At 44.0% G+C, this 22,720-nt stretch overlaps 1 protein-coding gene across 9 annotated transcripts in view; it reads left to right on the plus strand.

The window, feature by feature from the left end:
* DOCK8 (dedicator of cytokinesis 8) overlaps positions 1-22,720 on the plus strand; it is a 180,521-nt gene that overhangs the window by 120,288 nt on the left and 37,513 nt on the right. For all 9 annotated transcript variants that reach the window (XM_036433896.2, XM_036433898.2, XM_036433895.2 and 6 more), the window contains 11 exons: positions 635-730; positions 1,395-1,629; positions 4,136-4,300; positions 5,111-5,283; positions 8,017-8,112; positions 10,701-10,796; positions 14,576-14,725; positions 16,861-16,974; positions 18,215-18,370; positions 20,969-21,108; positions 22,541-22,710. In XM_036433896.2, the coding sequence (XP_036289789.1) occupies positions 635-730; positions 1,395-1,629; positions 4,136-4,300; positions 5,111-5,283; positions 8,017-8,112; positions 10,701-10,796; positions 14,576-14,725; positions 16,861-16,974; positions 18,215-18,370; positions 20,969-21,108; positions 22,541-22,710 (1,591 nt within the window). The remainder of the gene's footprint in view (positions 1-634; positions 731-1,394; positions 1,630-4,135; positions 4,301-5,110; positions 5,284-8,016; positions 8,113-10,700; positions 10,797-14,575; positions 14,726-16,860; positions 16,975-18,214; positions 18,371-20,968; positions 21,109-22,540; positions 22,711-22,720) is intronic.

The following is a 22,720-nucleotide window of genomic DNA, read 5'->3' on the forward strand; positions in this document are numbered from 1 at the left end:
GCTGGCACATCCCCAATGGGGAGTGTGCAGGAGGCAGCTGACTGATGTTTATCTCTCATCGATGTTTCTGGCTCTCTCTCCCTCTCCCTTTCTCTCTGTAAAAAAAATCAATAAAATATATATTTTAAAAAAGTAACTAGTGCAGGACAAAACAGAATTTGAATGTAGAGCTTCTAACTCCAAGGCCAATTCTATTAGTTTTCCAGGGAGTTTTATATTTGTACTCGAGGTCTGGTGTACAAAATTTGTGTGCAGGAGGATGGGGAGTCCCCTCAGCCCGGCCTGCACCCTCTCACAATCCAGGACTCCTCAGGGGATGTCTGACTGCCAGTTTAGGCCTAACACCACAATCTGGGACTGCTGGCTCCTAACTGCTTGCCTGCCTGCCTGCCTGCCTGCCTGCCTGCCTGATCACCCCTAACTACCTTGCTTCGGCCACCCCACTGCTACAGCTTCATCCGGAAGGATGTCCAGAATGACGTCCAGAAGGTCCTTTGGCTGTCTGGTCTAATTAGCACATTATGCTTTTATTATTATAGATAACCCTGACATTTACAGTCAAGTTGCTTTGCGCTGCTTGCTAGTATTCAGAAAAAGGAATTGAATTGCTAATCTTTTTCTTTCTTTAACACAGAAAGTCCCTTTACAGAACCCTCCCATTAAATGGGCTGAAGGACATAAGGGAGTATTTAATATTGAAGTGCAAGCTGTTTCTTCCGTTCACACCCAGGTAAGCAACACCGAGGTCCACTTCACTTCAGAGCCAGGAGACCGATGGTGAAGATGGAGGCACAGAGAGAACCTTCTAAGGACAGCCCAGTAACAGACCAATAAAAATCATTGTGCACGAATAAAGCAAAAATAACCTTTAGTTCTTTATTGGGATTTCCCAAGCCTGTTCAGGTTTAATTTTCATTTGAGTGGGAAGACCTTATAAAAAGGTTGAGCACCTAAATGAAGGAACCCAGTCCCTGTATGAGGAGAGACTTCATTTGAAGCCTCTATCTCATTCCCCTCTGGGATTCTGCCATCTCACCAGCCTTCCTCCCACTTCTACAATCCCTCCTTTTTGTGCCACTGTTTGAGTTTTGCACCTGTGTAGACCCATTTGGGGCTGTGTGTGCTCACCTGGTGTGCTTGCTCCTGCTTACAGAATATGTCAGAGTCCAAATCATTTTCTTCTTCAGTTAATAGTCATGGAGAGGGTCTGTTTTGTGCACACCACTCTACAAAGCGGTTCATAACCTTGGTCTGAAACATCCATGTCTCAGAACTTCTGGTCTAAGACCTGGGACAAAGGGCTGTGCCTACGAGGAGCCATTTGATTGTGTTTATGAATTCCCTGGTGAGCCTGGATGGGACAAGACCCTGAGGCCTGCTGTCTGCCTCCCCAGGACAACCACCTGGAGAAGTTCTTCACGCTCTGCCACTCCTTGGAGAGCCAGGTGACCTTCCCCATCCGCGTGCTGGACCAGAAGATCAGTGAGACGACGCTGGAGCACGAGCTGAAGCTCAGCATCATCTGGCTCAACTCCTCCCGCCTGGAGCCCCTCGTGCTCTTCCTGCACCTGGTGCTGGACAAGCTCTTCCAGCTGTCCGTGCAGCCCATGGTCATCGCCGGCCAGACAGGTAGGAGGCTGGGAGGAGGCGGGGCGGGGCAGGCCGTGCCTTGTGTTAGGAGACACGGTTTCCCAGAAATCCTGGAAGCAGGGAAAGTGTGATCTTCTTTTCTGTTGATGATGTGAGTCTGAGGGAGGCCAGGTCCAGTGCTGTTTCTTACTCTTCCCTGGATGTAAAAAAAGAAATAAAGACCGAATGCTTAAAATCATAGTTTAAATCTTTTAAACTATTAGAAACAGCCTTTCAAATTCCATTCCTTGTAGTGGATAGAATTCTTGTACTTCTAAGATATTTTTGTTTTCCTGACCAATAGGGAAATATAGTATCTCAAAAGAATAAGACAATTCATTTTAAGTAAAAGGAAAGGAGATCTAAATTGAAATGCAATGTGATCATGTTTTATATTGAGATTGTAATGTACATACCATAAAATTCACTTAGGTGTACAATTCCAAGGTTTTTAATACATTCACACGGTTGTGCAACTATCACTACGATTTAATTCCCAGTGAAAGCCCTCCTTCTTAGCAGTCAATCAATATCCACCTCTCCTGGCAACCACTTATCTATTTGCTGACTTACAGTGTATTGTAAATGCTAGCTTTTAACAAATTAACGTTAACTACAATGTGTAAAACTTCTGTTGGAAATAATGTCATGTAAGATGTGGGTCCCGTGGTTCTGCTGACTCCTGCTGGGGCAGATTGGCTGGTGGAGGGCATTTTTGTCTGACACTGTTTTTGGCTGGGCTCATATTATCCCATGCTAGAGAGTCCAGAAGATGTCTTTTAGGTAGGCATCATCAGTGTTCCCAGTACTGTGCTAACAGTTGTAGGCTTTGCAATAATCGAGAGCATAGCTGACCTCAGAGGACTTACAATAAATACAGTGAAGAGCAGAATCCTCGAAAGGACACAGCTAAAAATACTGGGGGGAGAGGAGGAGCTAGAACATCCATCGGGGAGGATGTTGGAGGCCCCTAGGAAGAAGGTGTTTGAGATGACCTTGAAGGAGGGGTAGAGAGAAAGCAGCCCAAATGGAGACAGTGAAAGAGTGGCAAAAAGCATGTGACCCAGAAAAGTGTGGGAGTGTGAGAAAAGAAGGAAATAGCACAGTTGGGCTATGGAATACGAGTAAATTGATTGGGGGGGGGGGGGGGGGGGCAGAGGAGCCGGGTGTACTTCCTGAACTAGACAGGGAAGAGCATGTCTTCTTAACCCCTTGTTTGCACTGTATCCTGGGGTGTGTCTTTTGTGGTTCCACAGTAAGGCAACCACGTTGTAGGCTACCTTTCAGACGTGCAGCTGACCTTCTCTAGCTAGATTCCTGCAGAGCAGTGACCTCTCCCCTCCCTGGATTTCTCTCTATGCACCTACCTATGTGGCACACTGCTTTGCATGTCTCAGCCATGCAATAAAGATTTGTGTGTTGGGCCAAAATATTCATTCACATGTCTTCTCCATAGCAAGTTGCTGCCTTGTCATGGGGACAGCAGGGTGCTGGGACAGGCAGAATGAGTCGAGGTGTTTAGACAACAAGCCTTTATTCAGACCTGTCGTTGTCAGACACAATGAAAGGCACTTGAGAGACAAGAAAGTATGAGAAATGCACTTTGCCCTGGAAGAGCTTCCAGCCTGCTCAGAAAGACAGGATTTACCACCAGAAACAGCCAAAGCATGCTGGGACTTGCTGTCACTTAAGCCCTGTACTGAGTGGTGCCAAAGGCTTTGTGGGGGAGATAGGATTGTGCTGAGGGTTGAAGGGTTGGTGTGATTTTGTGAGTGGAAGGAGGGCTTTCTAGGTGAGGACAACAGTATCAGCCAAGTCACAGAGAAGAGAAAGAGCAGACCTGTGATGGGGATAATACAGTCAGTGCCTCATTTTAAGAGAAGTGGAGGTTGAGCACAAAACGGTCCAAAGCTGGGTCAGTAGGGTGGAGCTGAACTGTGTGGAAGGCTGGAGCTCCAGAACAAGACCTCGGATGTTCTAAATCATCCTTTGTAAAGGTCCACTGTAGGGGATCACCTCAGTACATACATTTTTAGAGTCATCTGTACACCAAGATGCAACCGTGCATCTCAGACCACAGTGTGCACGAGAACCCCGGGGCACTTTGTGAAAATGCAGATTCTGACCCAGTGAGTCTGTGGAGGGGCCTGAGAGGCTGCTCCTGGGTGACTCAGACCAGGTCAGTACTGACCCCACTGAGCAGCCCCAGTTCACGTCACGGTTTAGAAAGGGAGGTTGTCTGGATAGTCCCGTGTCTTTGTCATGAAAAAGCTCAGTGCCGGCGGGAGGGAGAGAATGAGGGAGGAAGCATGAGGCCATGAGGCCGTTGGCAGCCTGCAGAGCCAGCGTGCTGGAGCACCGCTCTGCCCCAGGCCGGCGTCCTGCCCCGCCTCGCTCTCTCGGTCGGTGATCAGGCTCCCTGTCACTCACTGCCCTGGAGAACACGTTACTTTGGGTTCATTGAGGGCTGACGGTGAGGATGCCCTTTTTTATCTTGGTTCCTCAGCCAACTTCTCCCAGTTTGCCTTCGAGTCCGTGGTGGCCATCGCCAACAGCCTGCACAACAGCAAGGACCTGAGCAAAGACCAGCACGGGAGGAACTGCCTGCTGGCCTCCTACGTGCACTACGTCTTCCGCCTGCCGGAGCTGCAGAAGGACCTGCCCAAGTCAGGTAGCCTGGCCTTGGGGGTACAGCCGGGCAGCCCGGCACCCTCCCCCCAACCCCACTGCCACGTCATTCAAATGAAATAAAAAGCGTGATCGTTACATTTTATCTTTCAGAATGACACAAATATGACAGGAATACTAAAGTGAAAAGTTCATTTCTAGATTTTCCTCTTGCTTTCTTCCTGCCCCCATCCTTCTTTATATACTCTAAGCACTTACTTACTCTGCCTCTTTGATAATCCCGCACTGGTAAAGACCCACAGGTTGAGAAACACTAGCAGGGTCACCTAAGACCATCGGAAAACACACATATTTACATTACGATTCATAACAATAGCAAAATTACAGTTATGAAATAGCAACGGAAATAATTTTATGTTTGGGGGTCACCATAACATGAGGAACTGTATTAAAGGGTTACGGCATTAGAAAGGCTGAGAACCGCTGCCCTACTGCCTTACGTCCTAACTATTTACCCCCAAATCATTATCTTCCCTAAGGCATCTATATATAGATGACTATATTATGCTTAATATGCAAAGTGTCCCTTTGGGAGTTTGACCACCCGGAATTTGATCGCTCACTATGACGTGCGCTGACCACCAGGGGGCTTCAGGAAATGAAGGAAGGCCCCTGCAGGCCACTAGGGACCCTCCCCGTGCCTGAATGTTGTACTCTGGGCCTCTAGTTTAATAATAAGACCCTAATTCTGAGGCCTAATCTACCTCATCCCTCTTCAGTTCCTTCTCACGTCCAGGAAGTGACTCTGACACCCTTTCTATTGGCATGTCTGTACCTGACGGGATGGATGCAGGCGGCTCCACTGCCCTCCCGGATCCTCGCTACCACACGTATGGACGCACCTCTGCGGCTGCCGTGAGCTCGAAGCTGCTGCAGGCCCGGGTGATGAGCAGCAGTAACCCGGACCTCGCGGGGACACACTCTGCTGCCGACGACGAGGAAGTGAAGAGCATCATGTCCTCAAAGGTTGGGGAAATGTCACACCCTGGAGAGTGACTCGGGCTTTCTGTTTCTAACTAACACCTGGAGAAATAACACATCAGCCACCACGGCTGCCCACGGTGTTGGTCAAATGCTTTCCTGCTCAGAGTATTAATTGTCTTTTGAAGTGATTATGGCCATTCAGAAGGATGCAGAGGCATTTGAGGATCTGCTCAATTCACTCTGGCGGGAAGATTTTAGGGCATTGCTGGTTTAGCCACAAGGAGTCAAGAATATCATGAATCTTATTTTCAAAGGGAAAAAAAATTAGCTTTAACTATTTTGGATACCTAGAAAGGTTGTTTTTTATTTTGTTCTTTTATATCTGGCTTTTGCTTTCATTAACATCTATGGCTTCATTATCCCATGTACTAATAGAGAAGTAAAAACAGAGAGGGTTGGTGGCTTGCTCTGTTGCTTTTTCTTGATAAACTGTTTTATTATTGTAGAACAGTTTTAGACTTACAGAATGATTGTGAGTACTGTACAGAAAGTACCGTACATACCCAGTTTTCCTGCACATTATAATGGTACATTTGTCACAAATTAGTGAACCAACATTGATATGTTATTATTAGTAACTAACGTTCATATTTTCTCAGATTTTTCCCTAATGTCCCTTCTCTGTCCAGGGTCCCGTCCAGCGCACCACATTCTATTTTGTACTCTGGCAGGAAGTTTTTAGGCTCCCGCTCACTGTGACAGTTTCTTAGACTTTCCTTGAGGTAGATATTTTGCAGAATGTCTCTTGTTTGAAATTGTTAAAAGTTGTGATATAATTCACATACCATACAATTCCCCTTATGAAAGTATGTAATCCAGCAACCCTGAATTCTTAGTCTGAATTTTATTTCCTGTTATCTGTGGCCTCACAGTGGCTAAGCTTTTAGAACAGAGTCATTTCCCCTAAGGATGGTAAATTGAACCCTCTAGGTTTTGGCACAATTTCCCTTACAAAATCCACCCACTTGAGACAGTATGTTTTGATAAAGGGAATCTGGACGCCAGGGTTGGGCTGACTCTGACACCAGCTAGCCTTGTGGTGATAGGCAAGTCAGTTCCTGTGCTGGGCCTCATTGTCCTCGTCTCCGTGGAGGTTTTGAACCCTGGCTGAACTTAAAAATCCTCTATGCATCTTTGAAAAACACTGGGTCCGCCCTGGCTGGTGTGGGCCAGTTGGTTGAGCGTAGTCCATGCACCTTAAGTTTGCTGGTGTGATTACTGGTCAGATTACTGATCAAGCCAGGTTTCGGGCTTAATCCTTGGTAGGGCGTGTGCTGGCCATACCCAAGACAATTGATGTTCAGCTCTCTCATAGATGTTTCTCTCTGTCCCTCTTCCTTCCCCTCTCTCTTAAAAAAAATCTTAAAATAAAATAAAAAACCCTGGATCCACCCCCCGAGATTCTGGTAAGCTATAGGTGTACCATAGGTGATATTCTGCTCTTTTTTTAGTTACAAAAAAGCCCAGGGAGGTATAGAAGCTGGCTCAGACCAGTTTTTAAGAGCTGATTGTTAAATTTCTAGGAATTTTTTTTAACTTGTTATTAAACACAGACATTATTAAAAATTAAATTATATAAAATAACAAATAAGTTATAGTAAAAACAGAGGTAACCTAAATGCAGGGTGGTATCGTGGATTGTATCTTGGAACAGAAACAGGACATTAGTGGAAAAGCTGAAGAAATCTGAATAAAACCTATGGGTTAGTTAATAGTAATGTGCCAATGTTAATTTCTTAGTTTTGAAAAATGTACCATAATTATGTAACTTGGTGAAGGGTGAACTCTGTACCACCACCCTTGCAACTTGTCCGTAAATCTAAAATTATTCCACTTGACAAAGGTAGTACTCAAACCTTATTCCTTCCTAATTATTCTACTGTGTTTTACTATTATCTGTGTTCTTGAGGTTATATCTATTGTATCTGTTTGGTGGAAATACTATCTAATGGTTTGCTACTGCACATCTCTTCTCAATGTTATGCTCAAAGCCATCATGTTAACTTGAAATCAGCCACAATGTAAGAAGTTACAGCACAGAAATTGGCAAATCCTACAATTCAGGCTTCCTTCTCCACCCCCAGGAGTTGGTAGCTAAACATTTGCCAGCACACCATGGTTCGACCTCACATTTAAGGTCCCTTTAAATGATACCATTTTCTGATTGACTACGGGAGAAGTGACCGACAGGTATCACTGACAGCCTTACACATAAGGTTTCTTTAATAAAAGTGGAAATATTAAATTCTATGTGGAGTAGGTTAAGACTTTTCTAATTGTTTTGTAGTAAGGGGAGAAAAGTTTGTCCGAAGCGGTTTTTGACCGTTTCTTACAGTGCTGAGGAATCTGGTTACAGTACCATCCTGACGCACAGAGAGGCACTGTTCCCATGCGTTTTTCCCTTCTCTCCCAGTAAAGTCACAGGCTGAGACTGTTGAAGGGATTATTACTAGTAAACACCCCTGCTACTTAACTAGGTTTCACTATAGTTATCTGTGGTCAGGTGTTGTCTCAGATGCAGTAGAACTAGGTGTAACTTTACCTTCTTTGCTTTGTTTTCTATTTATGTAAACCATCGTTTCACCTTTGTAACCAGGGTAAAAGTAGAAAATAACATTAAAAAGGAATTTGGAGGTGGTGACTTCCAGGTCCCTGGCTCATCTTCCCAGAGAACCACTGTTGGTTGCCTGTTGAGTGGTGGTTTGTGTATTTCAGATTGCTGATCGCAACTGCAACCGGATGTCTTACTATAGCTCTGGCAATAATGATGTTCCGAGTGCGACCGGAGCCCCAAGGCCCACCAGCAAAAAGGTACTGAGCAGGGCAGTGTGAAGACAGTATTTCACACCCTTTACACACACACACACACACACACACACACACACACACACACACAGACATTTAGGGCCCTATCTTTATCCCCCATTTTTTGACCAGATAATTACCTATTAACTCATTGGTTCTTCAGACTTACCATGCATCAGACATACCTGGGAGGCCTGATTGCTGGGCCCTCTCCCCAGAGCTTCTGATTCCGTAGATCTGAAGTGGGGCCCAAGAATTTGCATTTCTAATAAGCCCCTAGCTGATGCTGGTCCAGGGACCACACTTTGAGAACTACTGCATTAGCTTTTTTTTTTTCTTTTTTCTTTTTTTTAAGAGAAGGTGAGATGGGGACAGTTCATCCTCCACCAAAGCGTATGGCATTAATGAGGCAGTTATTTTAACAATACATATATTAGGGGGCTATGAAATGCTTTCTCATAATTCTTTCTAATCAGCCATTCCCGTGAGTTCAGAGACTTTACAAGCGGTTAAACTGCTCACCGGAATTCCTTATATTAACAAAATGCCCCAATCGTTGTCCCTGACTGTGTGGCCCAGAGATGGAGGGGGGAAACTGTCTGTCCCAGGTTTCCTCCTCAGCCATCCACCCAAGAGTCTCACCTTCATAGTAGCTACTTATGTTAAGGTCTTGAGTGTTTGTTAAGACCTCTAACTAGAGGGAAGCCATTCACCACAGCTGACACCTCAGGAAAATGTGCATTAAACAGGCGAGGAAGAAATGAACTCAGCATAACTCACAGGGAAATATCAAATGAACGGGAGCCCTGCAGGGCCCATGCTACAGTAACCCAGGCCCTGTAAATCTGGGGAGAGGTACCAGGAGTTCATGGTAAAAGGAGTGAAAGGAGATATGGGTAGGTGCTGAAAATAAACTTTTCACTTACTCTAAAACTTAGCTTTGAGCTTTGCAGAAATGGTGACAGGGAGCATTTCCTTCTTAAAACCATGACTTTCCTAACAGCCTGACAACCTCAAGGTGGGGCTGATTTCAGCCATTATCTGGTTTTGTACTTGCTTCGTTTTAACTTGGCTTCTGGTCAGTGAGATAATTTCATTTCCGAGGGAAGTTTAGCCGGTGTGTTTCCTTGGGAGCTGAGCAAACAGGGTCCAGCTGCTTGGCTGCTTCCCGTAATGCCCTGGACCCCGTTTTGCAAGGTGTTCTTGTAATACTGTTGCCCACTGAGCAGCATCAATTCTTTTAAGAAGCAGTTAATCCCTCTCTAATCTGTCCTTGCCATAAGACTATGCCAGCCAAGCTGACCTACTTTCCGGAGGCTCCCTTTAAAGCCGGGAGAGTGTTCTCTTTCCTACTTTAAGTGGGAAGATCATGTGTAGCCGAGTTACATCAGGTGCGCGCTTAGACCACCTGCCAGACTGACGCTCACCTCATGCCTCTCCGGGTGGGAAAGCTTCCCTTAAGACTCCCAACACCAAACAGATGTATCAACGTGTATTGCGATGATAGAAGTCTGACTTACCTGGCAGAATGAGTGGAATCCACTACTAGCCTCAGCATTCTCCATTCATCACCAGAACTGGGGGGGGAATGTACATAGTTAGAGTCCCCAGACATCTGCACATGGGTTTTCCATTTGTCTCCTTTTAGTTTAGCGGAGTCACTCTCAGATTTTAATGTCCGTGAGAATTAATAAATTGGGTCACATGCATTCTGTACATTGTGGGTAATCTTTGAAGTGGAGGGGGGAAACTGTCAGCCTTTTGCTTTAGGTGTTGAACTTAAAACTTACCTTCCGCATACGCCAGTGCTCTAGGGTGTGATATTAGGATATTCAAATTTTGGCTTTCTTACCCACAAAATGATAAACAATAAACCCATCTGCCTTCATTGTGGGTTTTATGGTCATTAGATAAATGAAATCCATAGAAAATGCCCATTTTTGTCATTATTAAGTTGACCAACTATTCCAGTTTGCCTAGTACTGAGGGGGGTCTCTGGGCTGCAGGACTTTCATTTTAAGACCTTGACAGGCTCAGGCAGACTGAGATGAATCGGTCACCTACCTTTAGTCTTGAACTTCATCCTATCCAAACTGTTGTCAAAAGCATTAACAAGTAGCCAGATAAATGAGGGGATGGGAAAGGCACAAAAGGTATAAAAATTACCATCTGCTCCATTTGCTTTCGAACAGTCAGGTGACTTGAAGGGAAGTGTGGACATAAAGTGGAGCTGAGGAATTTTCAAGCAGACCCCCTCCCAAGCTGAGGCCATTTGTTCAAACCCAGCTCTCCTGTGTGATACCACCACCAACCTTCTCCTACCGACCTAAATGTCCTCCAAGCTCAGGTTATTTCAGCATTGGCTTTGCCACCTACTTGTGGTCTAGAACAATGGTCACCAACCAGTGATCCACGGACCATGGTGGTCCGTGAGGTCTGAAAGGTTGGCGACCGCTTGTCTAGGACACACGTGCCAGTAACTAACAAGCTATTACGATTGGTAAGAAAGAGAAGAGGTGTTGGAATACAAAGCATTTGCCCTCACAGACGGTCATTACAAGAATGTAATGTTTCTTTGGGTGTTTGTCGTCCAGCATTTCCATGAGGAGCTTGCCCTGCAGATGGTGGTCAGCACTGGAATGGTGAGAGAAACGGTCTTCAAGTACGCCTGGTTCTTCTTCGAGCTCCTGGTGAGATTCATGCATGTTTCTGTCTGTGCTCGGTAGGGCATGACAAGCACATGGCAGGAAGGCAGTGATGTGTCCCATAACAGGAACTGACATTTTATCCACCGAGTTGCTCCCGCTGACAACATGGGGTCATTCCTTAAATCTTACTCTCCTCCACCCAACTTCCACCAAATCTTGTTTTTGTTTTTGTTTTTCGATTTTGAAAATCTACCTCCAATACTTTGGTTCTCACCATCTTCACCACCCACCACCAGGCCAAACCACCATCATCTCTCTGGTGCCTCTTGCAATAACTTTCTCTTTGGCTGCCTGCATTCATTTTTGCCTGAGCCCATCCATTCTGCACAGACCCCCAATATTAAATAGATGGTATAATTCTCCTCTTTAAAAAACTTCAATGATTTGTAGAGTGTGACAAATAAAGCAGACATCTTTGTCATGGCCCCCCAAGCCCTCATAATTCTATTGTATTTATCTCCATCTCTAACCAACTCATCTCATGAGTGGCTCCCCATGGCATCCTGAAGCTCTCTTTTGAAGGCATGTTGGCTTCTCTGCATGTATAACAGTGGCTCTGTCCTTCATATAATTCTACTAATGGCTGGCATCCCTGAGAAAGGAAAAATAATAGCATCGAAAATGTGTTGTATGTCTTACTATGGAGACTTAGGAAAGAATGTTCATGTGTCCAGGCCTCCTAACATCCATTAGCCAAGCTCATGCACATCTGAAAGACTATCTGAGACCAATCCAGAGGCTACACAAATCCTTCTCAAGAATGTACTTTTTAAAAAATATATATTTTATTGATTTTTTACAGAGAGGAAGAGAGAGGGATAGAGAGCTAGAAACATCGATGAGAGAGAAACATCAATCAGCTGCCTCCTGCCCCCTGCCCCCAACCAGGGATGTGCCAAGGTATATGCCCTTAACCAGAATCGAACCTGGGACCTTTCAGTCCACCGGCCGATGCTCCATCCACTGAGCTAAACCTGCTTCGGCTGGCAAGGCTTTCTCAATCCCGCTTTTCTGTCCCTCACTGCAGGGAGCTAAGAGCCATGGAAAAGGTACAAGTGGTTTTGATCTTGCACATTTATTTACTGGGACTTGGTGGGCCCAGGAGAGTAAGCAAAATTTAAAGCGCTGGGAAGGAGGGAAGGAGGACTGTCCCTTATGCTAAATAGATGCCTGAAAGAAAGCTCTTGCTGATCCCAGCACATGGAGGAGGTTGGTCAACATGCAGGTCACCCAAGACACGGTTACCCAGGGTTCTACATGTTATAACCTAAGTCTGTCAAGGTCCTAGCTGGACAGTGTTGGCATTACTCAAAGGGGTCAACTACAAAGCATTTATCGGAGGGACTCTGCCCAGGGTGTACACAAGTTACAGAAGCAGATAAGGGTTGGTGAGGCACCCAGGGAGCTGCAAGTACTGGAGGTTGTTATTCTAAAGAAGCCAGGGTGGGGAGCACTCTAACAGGGCCTAGAGAAAGCTAAGGCAGAGGAGACGGTCCACACACAGCAGCTGGAGTCTTAGGGAAATGCTGCCACTGCCAGAACCATGCTGTGATGGGAATGAGGGCGTGGAGTGGATAAATACCAGGACCTTTCCATTCTCCTGCCCACTGATCCCTTGCTGGTGCCTCTGTTGGCCCCTTCCAACCAGAAGCCAAGGAGGCCTGAGAGGTGTAGTCCACGGAGATCAGCTTCTCAGGATTCGGAGAAAGACAGAAAAGGGCAAGGAATGGATCTAAGTAAGGGCTGGGTTGGAGGCAAATAGAAACTATCAGCCCCAGCCAGAACTTTGCAAGGAAACTGGCTTCAGACTCAGACAGGGTGCCCAGTCCTCTGTGCATTGTTTGTGCATTTGCTTTTCACATGCCCACGAAGTTATTTAAAAACCAAGACAGTTTTTGTGTTTTGTTTTGTTTTTGTTTTTTGCCCAAGAAGCTTGATGAGAAAGAAAGCACAGCCTTCGTGGACTTAGCCAACAACCTGGGAGATTTAACACCTTCCAGTTGTGTTCATGCCCAAGCAGTAATGAGCAACCACTTTGGCATGAGAGCTGCTGAACACCCTCCTTTTGTGAACTGCATACTTGCTCATGAATAGATCCCCGTACTTCTGTAAACCGCTGAGCCAGACTTTGGGGACCCAGAGATAAATGTGTGACCTTGTTTGCTGAGGACAGGACATTCTGCACCAAGGTGTTTTTTAGAGGTACACTTGCTCTGAATGGGTCACGAAGGCCAATATGAGGGAAAATATTTTCCTGCCTCACCCCACCCACAAATAATGGGCCAAGCACCCACTAATATTTCTACGGGGTGCTCCTCTCTAGACATACAGAGGACACAGTAGCTGGCAAGTTGCTGACTGTATGGAAAGAGGCCATCAGTTGGAAGTGTGGTATTGTGAGCATTATTTATTTGGTTGTAGGATGGCCAGGCGCAGCAGGCAGGAGCTGAACACTCAGTGAGCTCCAAAAGCCTGGTGCGGGGTAGGGAGCCAGCAGAGAATCAGGACGAGGGTAGCCCAGAACAAAGAGGCCTTGTGTTCCCAAGTCCTTGGTCAGCATAGTGAGAGACATTCTGCCAGACAAAAATAGGGTCCGGTTCCCACCCCTCATCCAGGTCCTCCCACTAAGAGTGTGAGACTGTGGGGTCCAGATATGTCCTTGGGTCCTGAACCATCCTACAAGGGTATGTACCTCGGTTGTAGGCTAGATCCCCGGCACCAAGTTGGGGCTTGTGCAGGAGGCAACCAATCAATGTGTCTCTTTCACATCAATGTTTCTCTCTGGTGGTTGGTGCAGACGTTTCTCTCACCCTCTCCTCCCCCCTGTCCCCCACCCCCCAGGCCTAAACTGGCAATCAGACATCCTCCGAGGGGTCGTTAGCACTGCAGCGGGGATGAGAGAGGCTCCCACCACCGCCACTGTGCTACCAGTGGTGAGCCCAGCTTCTGGCTGAGAGATACTCCCCCTGTGGGAGCACACTGACCACCAGGGAGCAGCTCCTGCATTGAGCATCTTCCCCCTGGTGGTCAGTGTGTGTCATAGCAGCCAGTCATTCCACCATTCGGTCAATTTGCATGTTAGCCTTTTGTTATATAAGATATATATTTAATTTATGTATATATTGAAATATTTAAAATATAGATTAAAAACAAGTCAGCCTTATAGAACCCAAAACATAATTTCTCTTAGAAGCAATGTTCGAAGTGCTGGTCAGGTTTCCAGCTAGCATGCTATAGAACTGTTTCTGGAGGAAACTGTGCTCTTCATTTCAACTTGAGATCCCGATAGGAGGAACGTTTCTCCTTTCTCCTTCCTGTAGTTTCGGGGATAGCAGGGACTTCAGTTCACATCACAAGCAGTTTCACAAACAGTCCCCTTTTTGGTGATATGCTGTGTGCTAGGGCAGACTGATGGCTGAGTGACTCTGGGAGCCGCAAGGGTCTGCCTTCCCGGACATAGGCAGTTGGGAGTCATGACACAGTGGCTAAAAACTAAGCTCCCTGGCTTTGTCAGCAGCAAGGAGGAAGCCCCCTGACTTGGGGTCAAAAAGAGGACACTCTTCCCACCTCCCACCACCATGGTAACCACCTGTGTGCCAGGAGCATTTTCAGCCCCCAGCCTGCTTGGGCAACTACCAGCACAGATAAAGTGTTAGAAAGTCTATTGTTAGTGAGCTTTTCTTCCAGCCTTTTCCCCTTTTCCACAGCGTACAAGCAGGTCACCAGTCCCCAAGTTGACATTTCCCCCCATCCCTCCGTAGGTGAAAAGCATGGCCCAGTATGTACACAACATGGACAAACAGGACAATTTTCGGAGGACTCGTTTTTCTGACCGTTTCAAAGATGACATAACTACCATTGTTAACGTGGTTACCTCAGAGATTGCAGCCCTTTTAGTGAAGCCTCAGAAGGTAACTGTGCCATGTGACTCTTTAATGTTCTAAATGTTTTACCTTGAACATGTTATTTTCATAATCAGAGAAAAATAAGCATCATCTTAAAGCAATAATTTGAATGTAACTAACTATTCCTGACAAGCAAATGCTGTTTTGTTTTGTTTTATATACTGAATGGGACCTTAGAGTAGGTTTGCTATAAAGATATTGCAACATCTAATTGCAGTAGTTTAAATTATTATATCAATGTAGAATATTTTTGTTCTTAGGAAATATACCCTGAAGTATTATGGGATAAATGGGCATGATATTTGCAACCTTCTTTTTTAATGGTTCAGAAAAGAAATTGGATAGATAAAGAGAATGATTAATGTAGCAAAGCGTCAAATATTTATCAATCTAGTTAAAGGGTATACAGGAGTTTTTTGTACTATTCTTGCACCTTTCCAGAAAGCTTAAAATTACTTTAAAATAGAAAGTTAAATATATAAAAAGAAATAAAACAAAAATTTCAAAGGCAACTATAAAATTTAAGGCAGCCATAATCATTATTAATATCTTTATCATTCTAAAGAACATGTTATAGCACCAAGTGCTCAGGAGAAATAACCACTTTTTCTCATGGCAAACTTTGGAGAATGGCAATGATATCTCCATTTTGGCAGGTATGGAAAATTAGGCACAGTGAGGTTGAGATTTTTTAAAGTCACACAGCTAGCAGCAAAACCAGGGCCGACAATTCCATGCCAGAATATTCAGACAGTTATGTATACTACCCTGGGGTGGCCAGTGAGGATACTGAGAGTGTGAGGACTTGGTGCTCCATGAGTGTGTGGAACCTTCTTTATCAGGTCTACATCCACGCCAGTGGCTGGTCAGCGTGGCCTGAATTACAAGAGGAACATAACTTAACAAGAGGAAAATATTTTCAAGCTATATTTTCAATAGTGTCAGAGAAAACTGATTCATCATTCTGGGACTAGGAGGCCTGACTATGAACAAGTGCATCCCGATTGCTCTGAAGTTCTGTAAAAACCCCTCATAAATACGAGCCCTGTGAAGTAATAAACACAAAATCATGGTCTTACTTTATGCCAGAGTTCGCCTTACCAGGAGTGACTATGACCTCTTTTAGGCTGAGCATGCTGCCTAATTGGAAAGATAAAAATCCTTAAGTAAAAATGGAATCTTTTATCCTGATTTGGTTTTCTGCAACAATACTTATAAGAACCTGTCTCATTGAAGATAGGGAATACATTTCAAGTTACTTTTGCCAAAAACAGTACTTACCAGAATCAAATACATTTCGATAAAGCCATGTGAGGAAATATGATATAGAAAAATGTTTATTATGTAATGTTGAATGAAAAAATTCAGGACCCAGCCTTCTATTAGTATATAGAGAATGAGCTCACTTATATGTATGTAAATATGCATGTAGTAAAACAAAAACTTGAAGGAAATGCACCTTAATATTAACAGTAGATAAAGAATTACTTGATTCAACCTAATACTCGTGGCATCAGTTAAGTTCTAAATTATATTTGCTCCAATTTTGCAGTTACCTGCTTTGCCCAGTATTTCTTAGAGCAGTGTTTCCCAAACTTCTCTCATGATGAGAATCACCTGGTGGAGTTGTTAAAATACAGATTCCTAAATCCCAACTAAGAAGTGCTAAACTAGAATTTTTGGGAACATATAGGTAAAATTGTATACTTAACTAGTGCTCTAAGCTTAAAAATTCTAGTTTAGCACTTCTTAGTTGGGATTCAGGAATCTGTATTTTAACAACTCCACCAGGTGATTCTCATCATGAGAGAAGTTTGGGAAACACTGTCTTAGAGGAAGGAATCTATAATAATACAAGTGTAATATGCTAATTAGACCAGACAACCTTCAGGACGAAGCTGGGGCTGTGAGGGAAGCCTGGGTCCTGGGTTGGGAATCCTGAGTTCTGGGTGCCAGAGGGAAGCCAGTGCTCGCAGCCGGGGGAAGGAAGGCCTACTGTTGCATGAGTTTCATGCATTGGGCCTCTAGTACTATTTATAAAAATAGGACCTGCCTCTCCCAATTTTCCCACCAGGGACCTGGAGGTTCATGACCAGCATTTACCACAGAATGACTTGAGTATTTGTGTGTTTGTTTTTAAGGAAACGGAACAGGCGGAGAAGATCAACATCAGCCTGGCTTTCTTCCTGTATGACCTTCTCTCACTGATGGATCGTAGCTTTGTGTTTAACCTCATTAAACATTATTGCAACCAGGTGAGTGTTCCCTCGGACGCAGCCACGTTGTCCCTGGTTCCTTCTCATCTGTGATGTTCATTGTCATGGTGAGCTGTCTTATCCGCTGCCAAGTTAGACAGCTTGGCTTTTGTACATTCTGAGTCTTGTGCCAAAGACATCCTTAGACACTCTAGTTTGCATGGATCCTAAAGCATTTACCAACCCAGTACTGAAGGGTTAATCTAAGGTAACTGAAATTTGTTACTGATATGATCAGCTTTCTTCAATTTAACATTTAACAGAAATCACATGACTATAGCATTCAGTCTTCGACCAGGCATAGAATTCAAAATATGAGGTCTCTTTTCATACGTTAGGATAATTAATTAAAGTGCATGAGGAGGAGACATATCCATTGGCGAGGATGAGACATCGGTTTCCTGTGCCGAGGTGGGAGGGTGTTTATGATGATATGTTGAGAGGTTCAAGGTCCATCAGAACCCTTTTTTCTGTGCTTTGCCTTAAGAGAAGCTGCCTCTCATTTGCAGCCTATTGAGCCTGGATCCTTCAGTGGTCACTTTCCCCAAGAGAAACACGAGATCTCTTCCAGAGTGTCACCTGCGTCAGCTTTTCGTTGCTAATTTCATGGTTGGTTTGTTCAAGGGAAGATTTTTTTTCCCCCTAAAAACTCTTCCAGTTTTCTGTTTCTTTCTCCTCTACTTCCTCTTTGAAGAAACTTTTTGGCTTGCTTTTTTTTTTTTTTTGCAAAGTAATTCGATGCTTTCATCCAGGGAACTGGCTTGAGAACTTCCTATTGGGGTCTTTAATTAGTGACTATTATACAAAAGAACACTTGTGCCATTAAAGCCACCCAAGTCATATTCCATTAGTTTTGTGTGGCCCCATGTGGGGGCAACTCCTTTCATTTAGTTTCTTGGACACAGTAGGGTTTTTGTAAAATTAATTATATTCTGTTACACTGAAGACATACTTCCAGATTATGAACAACAGAGTCTTGCCATGGTATTACAGATTTGACAAGACTGGGGTTTGGGGCAAGAGTCCTCACTTTGGGCAGTTTTGGGGCTAGGAATCGTGAAGGAAAACAGGTAGTGGGTGAAAACCTTCTGGGCCTCCCTGTAGTACAGAGTTTGCCATCTGTTGTGCTGCCCCATTCATTTTTATTAATCTGGGCGAAAGGATATTTCTGTGTCTGTCAACCTCAGCTCCATTCACCTCATAATAAAGGCTTCTTTCCTTTCCTCATTGTTCTCCCCAGCTGTCAGCCAAGCTGAACAACCTCTCGACGCTCATCTCCATGAGGCTGGAGTTCCTGAGAATCCTCTGCAGCCATGAACATTACCTCAACCTGAACCTCTTCTTTATGAGCGCTGACACTGCTCCCGCATCTCCCTGCCCCTCCATATCTTCCCAGGTAACCCATTGCCTGAAAGAATTATACACGAGATTTCACTTAATTAGCTTAATTTAGTAATTTGTTCTCTGAAGGCTGGCGTTATTAATTTAGCCCAGTCGGTGTGGCTCAGTAGTTGAACCAGGAGGTTACAGTTCAATTCCCCGTCAGGGCATATACCTAAGTTTTGAGCTGGATTCCCAGTAGGGGGTGTTCAGGAGGCAGCTGATTAATGATTCTCTTCTCCCTTCCCCCCTGAAATCAATAAAAATACATTTTAAAAAAGAAAAATCAAGCTATTGAAACAGATCAATTGATTCAGATACATACAAATATGCTTCCCAAAGTTGTACCATGTAACTAATCATTTACATATTATGTGATTGATTTATCTCTAGGCTCTAGACTCTAGAACAAGAAATCCATATATACTATGAAAAATCAGAAATTTGTAGAAAAGTCACATGTCTTCTTTTGTCTCACATTAATCATCTTTCTACCTCAGCTTGACAGACTCCTCTACTCACTTCACTTTTCTGAAATCCCAGCACCATGAAATTTATGAATTTGCAGGTTCCTTTATATTGACTCCAAAATGATACAATAGTGTTTATATATATATATATATATATATATATATATATATATATATATATATATATATACCGTATTTTTCAGACCATAAGACGCACTTTTTTCCCCCCCAGAAGTGGGGGGGGGAAAGTCCCTGCGTCTTATGGTCCAAATATAGCCTACACATATACTTTAAAAAAAAAGTTTTTTTACTTGCCCGGCTCTGTGTGGTCTCTGTGTGCTTGCCCGGCTCTAAAATGGTTCTAAATGCTGCTGTTTACTTTACAGGGTTGATTACATGTGTTTATGACTGTGATGTTGGGTTTTAATGCACATAAAATATTTTAGGACACTATTTGTTTCAGAATCTTTTTTTCTTCATTTCCCTTCTCTAAAAACTGGTGCGTCTTATGGTCCGGAGCATCTTATGGTCCGAAAAATATGGTATTTTATTAATTTCAGAGAGGAAGAGGGAGAGAAAGAGAATGAGAGAGAGAGAGAGAATGACGAGAGAGAATCATCAATCAGCTGCCGCTAATAGTTTTTAATGTGGAGATTATATCCTTGAACTCTTTTAGAACTTTTCGCTGGTACTGATACAGAATGGAATTCAGCACAAGATGAGTCCACCTTGAATCACATTCCAGATCATATGGCTGTTGAAACACTGAAAAGGTCACATCATAAACTAAGCAAATGGCCTGTTGTATAGGAAATATATTTCTAACAAGTTTTGTTCATGATCAGTCAGAAAGAGGAACACTTGTATTAATACTTATACGCAGGAGTTTTGCCAATCATTTTTTTATAGAACAGCATTTTTCAAGTTAGGTTCAGTGGGGTGGGCCCAGGATACCAGTATAGGATGCTGAGAGGTATTATGCAATTACAGGATTCCAAAGTCTAATCAGTTTGGAAACCCTGTGTTATGTTTCTTTGCAGAAGGACAACTTAGGATCTCTTACTTGTTGGTGTAAATTGTAAATGCCCCAGGGGCAGAGGAGGCAATGGGAGGAGGCGTATGATAAGCTGTGAATACCAACATGATTTGACTCCAGAAACCTTTGGTGTTTCCTCCATAGATTTCTCAAGGGGCTAGTGTCCTCTAGAAAAACGTTAAGTAAATGCCATTCTTATAGTCACATTTCATTTATAGGGAACAAATCAGTAGCTCAGAGAAGCAGGTAAGATTTCACAATATTAGGTTCTATTTTTGTTGCCTATTTCTTGATACTAGAACAAAGGTGAAGGTCTGTCTTATGAATTAAAAAATAATGATCTTGGCCATCCATGCCCGAAGACATGATCCAGGAATTAGCTCTGTGGCCATCTGAGAGAGAACTGGGAATGGTGTCTTACAAGCTACAATTCCAAATGTGTTCACTTTGCCCCAGGTCCTGGCCCACATTCCCCTTGACTACCCTAGGGAGTTAGCAAACACAGGGGCCAGGCCCAGCCCCACCAAACATCAAGGATCCCAGAGACATTTTGGATTCTCTTAATGAAATACACAGTGTGCCGCAGGATAAGAGCACAGGTGTTACCTGGGACTGGGCCATCTGACACTTCCCTGCCCTGATACACTTTCCAGGCCAGCAACATTCAGACACTGTGTGTAAACCATGTTTAGAAGTGCAGCTCAGCGTACGAGCACTGTTCCCTAGACAGGGGCCATTTTTTAGAGAGGAATTGCCTGCTCACAGCTGCAGCATTGGATCCCGTTCCCATTTCCCTGTCCAAGCGTTGTCCTGGGATTTTCATTTTCAACTTTTGATTGCTTGTGAGGAAGGGAGTGTTACGCTTCATGTGACAGAGCTCGGGTGCTTTATGTCCATCTTTCCCAATGGGCAGTTTTCCATCTGAGGGGATGGGAAAGCTAAGTGACCACTCTAGTCTCAGTTTCCTCATCTGTCCTCTGGGGAGAGTAGTGGTGATCCTGGGTCGTGCTTACCAAGCTTGGCTGCACTCATGCTCAGTAAATACCAGCTCTTGTGGTCTTATTACCAGTTCTTGGTACTCACAGAGCTGCTCCTTGCATTTCTGTAGAACTCAAGCTCCTGCTCCAGCTTCCAGGACCAGAAGATCGCCAACATGTTCGACCTGACTCCTGAGTTCCGCCAGCAGCACTTCCTCACCGGCCTTCTCTTCACGGAGCTGGCCGCTGCCCTGGATGCGGAAGGGGAAGGGTATGTTTCTAACACTGGAAATGGGATATGGCCGAAACCGGTTTGGCCCAGTGGATAGAGTGTCGGCCTGCGAACTGAAGGGTCCCAGGTTCGATTCCAGTCAAGGGCATGTACCTTGGTTGTGGGCACATCCCCGGTGGGTGGTGTGCAGGAGGCAGCTGGTCGATTTTTCCCTCTCATTGATGTTTCTAGCTCTCTATCCCTCTCCTTTCCTCTCTGTAAAAAATCAATAAAATGTATTTTTTTTTAAAAATGGGATACGAAGCACACACAAAATGCTACCTGCTGCAGTTTTCAGTTCAACATTCAGTCCATAGCACCTTCGTATCCACTAGGATGGCTATAATAAAATAGTTTCATAATAGCAAGTGTTGACAAATGGAATATGGAAACTTCATGCTCTCCTGCTAGGAATGTAAAGTGCTGTAGCCACTATTAAAAACAGTTTGGCAGTTCCCCTAAACATTAAACATAGAGTTACCATATGATCCAGTAATTCTACTCTGTGGTATATACTCAAGAGAAATAAAACTTGTACCCACACAAAAGCATGAGCAGAAATAGTCAGAGCAGCATTCATAATTCATAATAGGCAAAAAGTAGAAAGAGTTCAAATGTCCACCAATTGGTGACTGGATGAATAAAATGTGATATATTCAGTCCGGCCATCATTGAGCATCGATCTATGAGCCAGTAGGTCATGGTTCAATTCTTGGTCAGAGCACATGTCAGGTTTTGGGCTCTATTCCCAGTGTGTGCCATGCAGGAGACGGTTTGGCTCAATGGATAGAGCATCGGTCTGAGGACTGAAAGGTCCCAGGTTCGATTCCGGTCAAGGGCATGTACCTTGGTTGCAGGCACATCCCCAGTGGGGGGTGTGCAAGAGGCAGCTGGTCGATGATTCTCTCTCATCGATGTTTCTAACTTTCTATCCCTCTCTTTTCCTCTCTGTAAAAAATCAACAAAATATATTTTTTTAAAAACACACATATATTCTCTCATTGACTGTGGCTATAGAAGTCTGTAACAGGCTGATCTATTAAAAAAATAATAATAATTAAATAAAATAAATCTCTCTCATCATTGATGTTTTTATCTCCCCTTCTCCCTTCTCTCTGAAATTAATAAAAACATTTTTTAAAATAAACAAAATAAAATGTGATATATTCATACAATAGTATCCAACAATAGAAAGTAATGAAAGACTTGATGCTATACCATGATGAACTTTAAAACATCATGCTTGACAGTGACCCAGGACTAGAACATAGGTAGTCTGTCTCTGAGCTGTAAATACTTCTACCCAATTTTTCTTGATTTTCACATTGTCACCCCATTGTTTAGGAACATGCTGGTTCCTCCTTCTTATTTAAGAGCATTTCAGTCAATCTCCCTTCATCATAACCTCTAGCGTTCTGTGTTGTGCCAACAGGATCAGCAAAGTGCAAAGGAAAGCTGTCAGTGCCATTCACAGCCTGTTAAGTTCTCACGACCTTGACCCGCGCTGTGTCAAACCAGAAGTGAAGGTCAAGGTCGCTGCCCTCTACTTGCCTTTGGTTGGCATCATCTTGGATGCTTTGCCGCAGCTCTATGACTTTACAGGTAACAATTC

The sequence above is a fragment of the Pipistrellus kuhlii genome, unplaced genomic scaffold (assembly GCF_014108245.1).
Source record: "Pipistrellus kuhlii isolate mPipKuh1 unplaced genomic scaffold, mPipKuh1.p scaffold_m20_p_12, whole genome shotgun sequence".
Lineage (NCBI taxonomy): Eukaryota > Metazoa > Chordata > Mammalia > Chiroptera > Vespertilionidae > Pipistrellus > Pipistrellus kuhlii.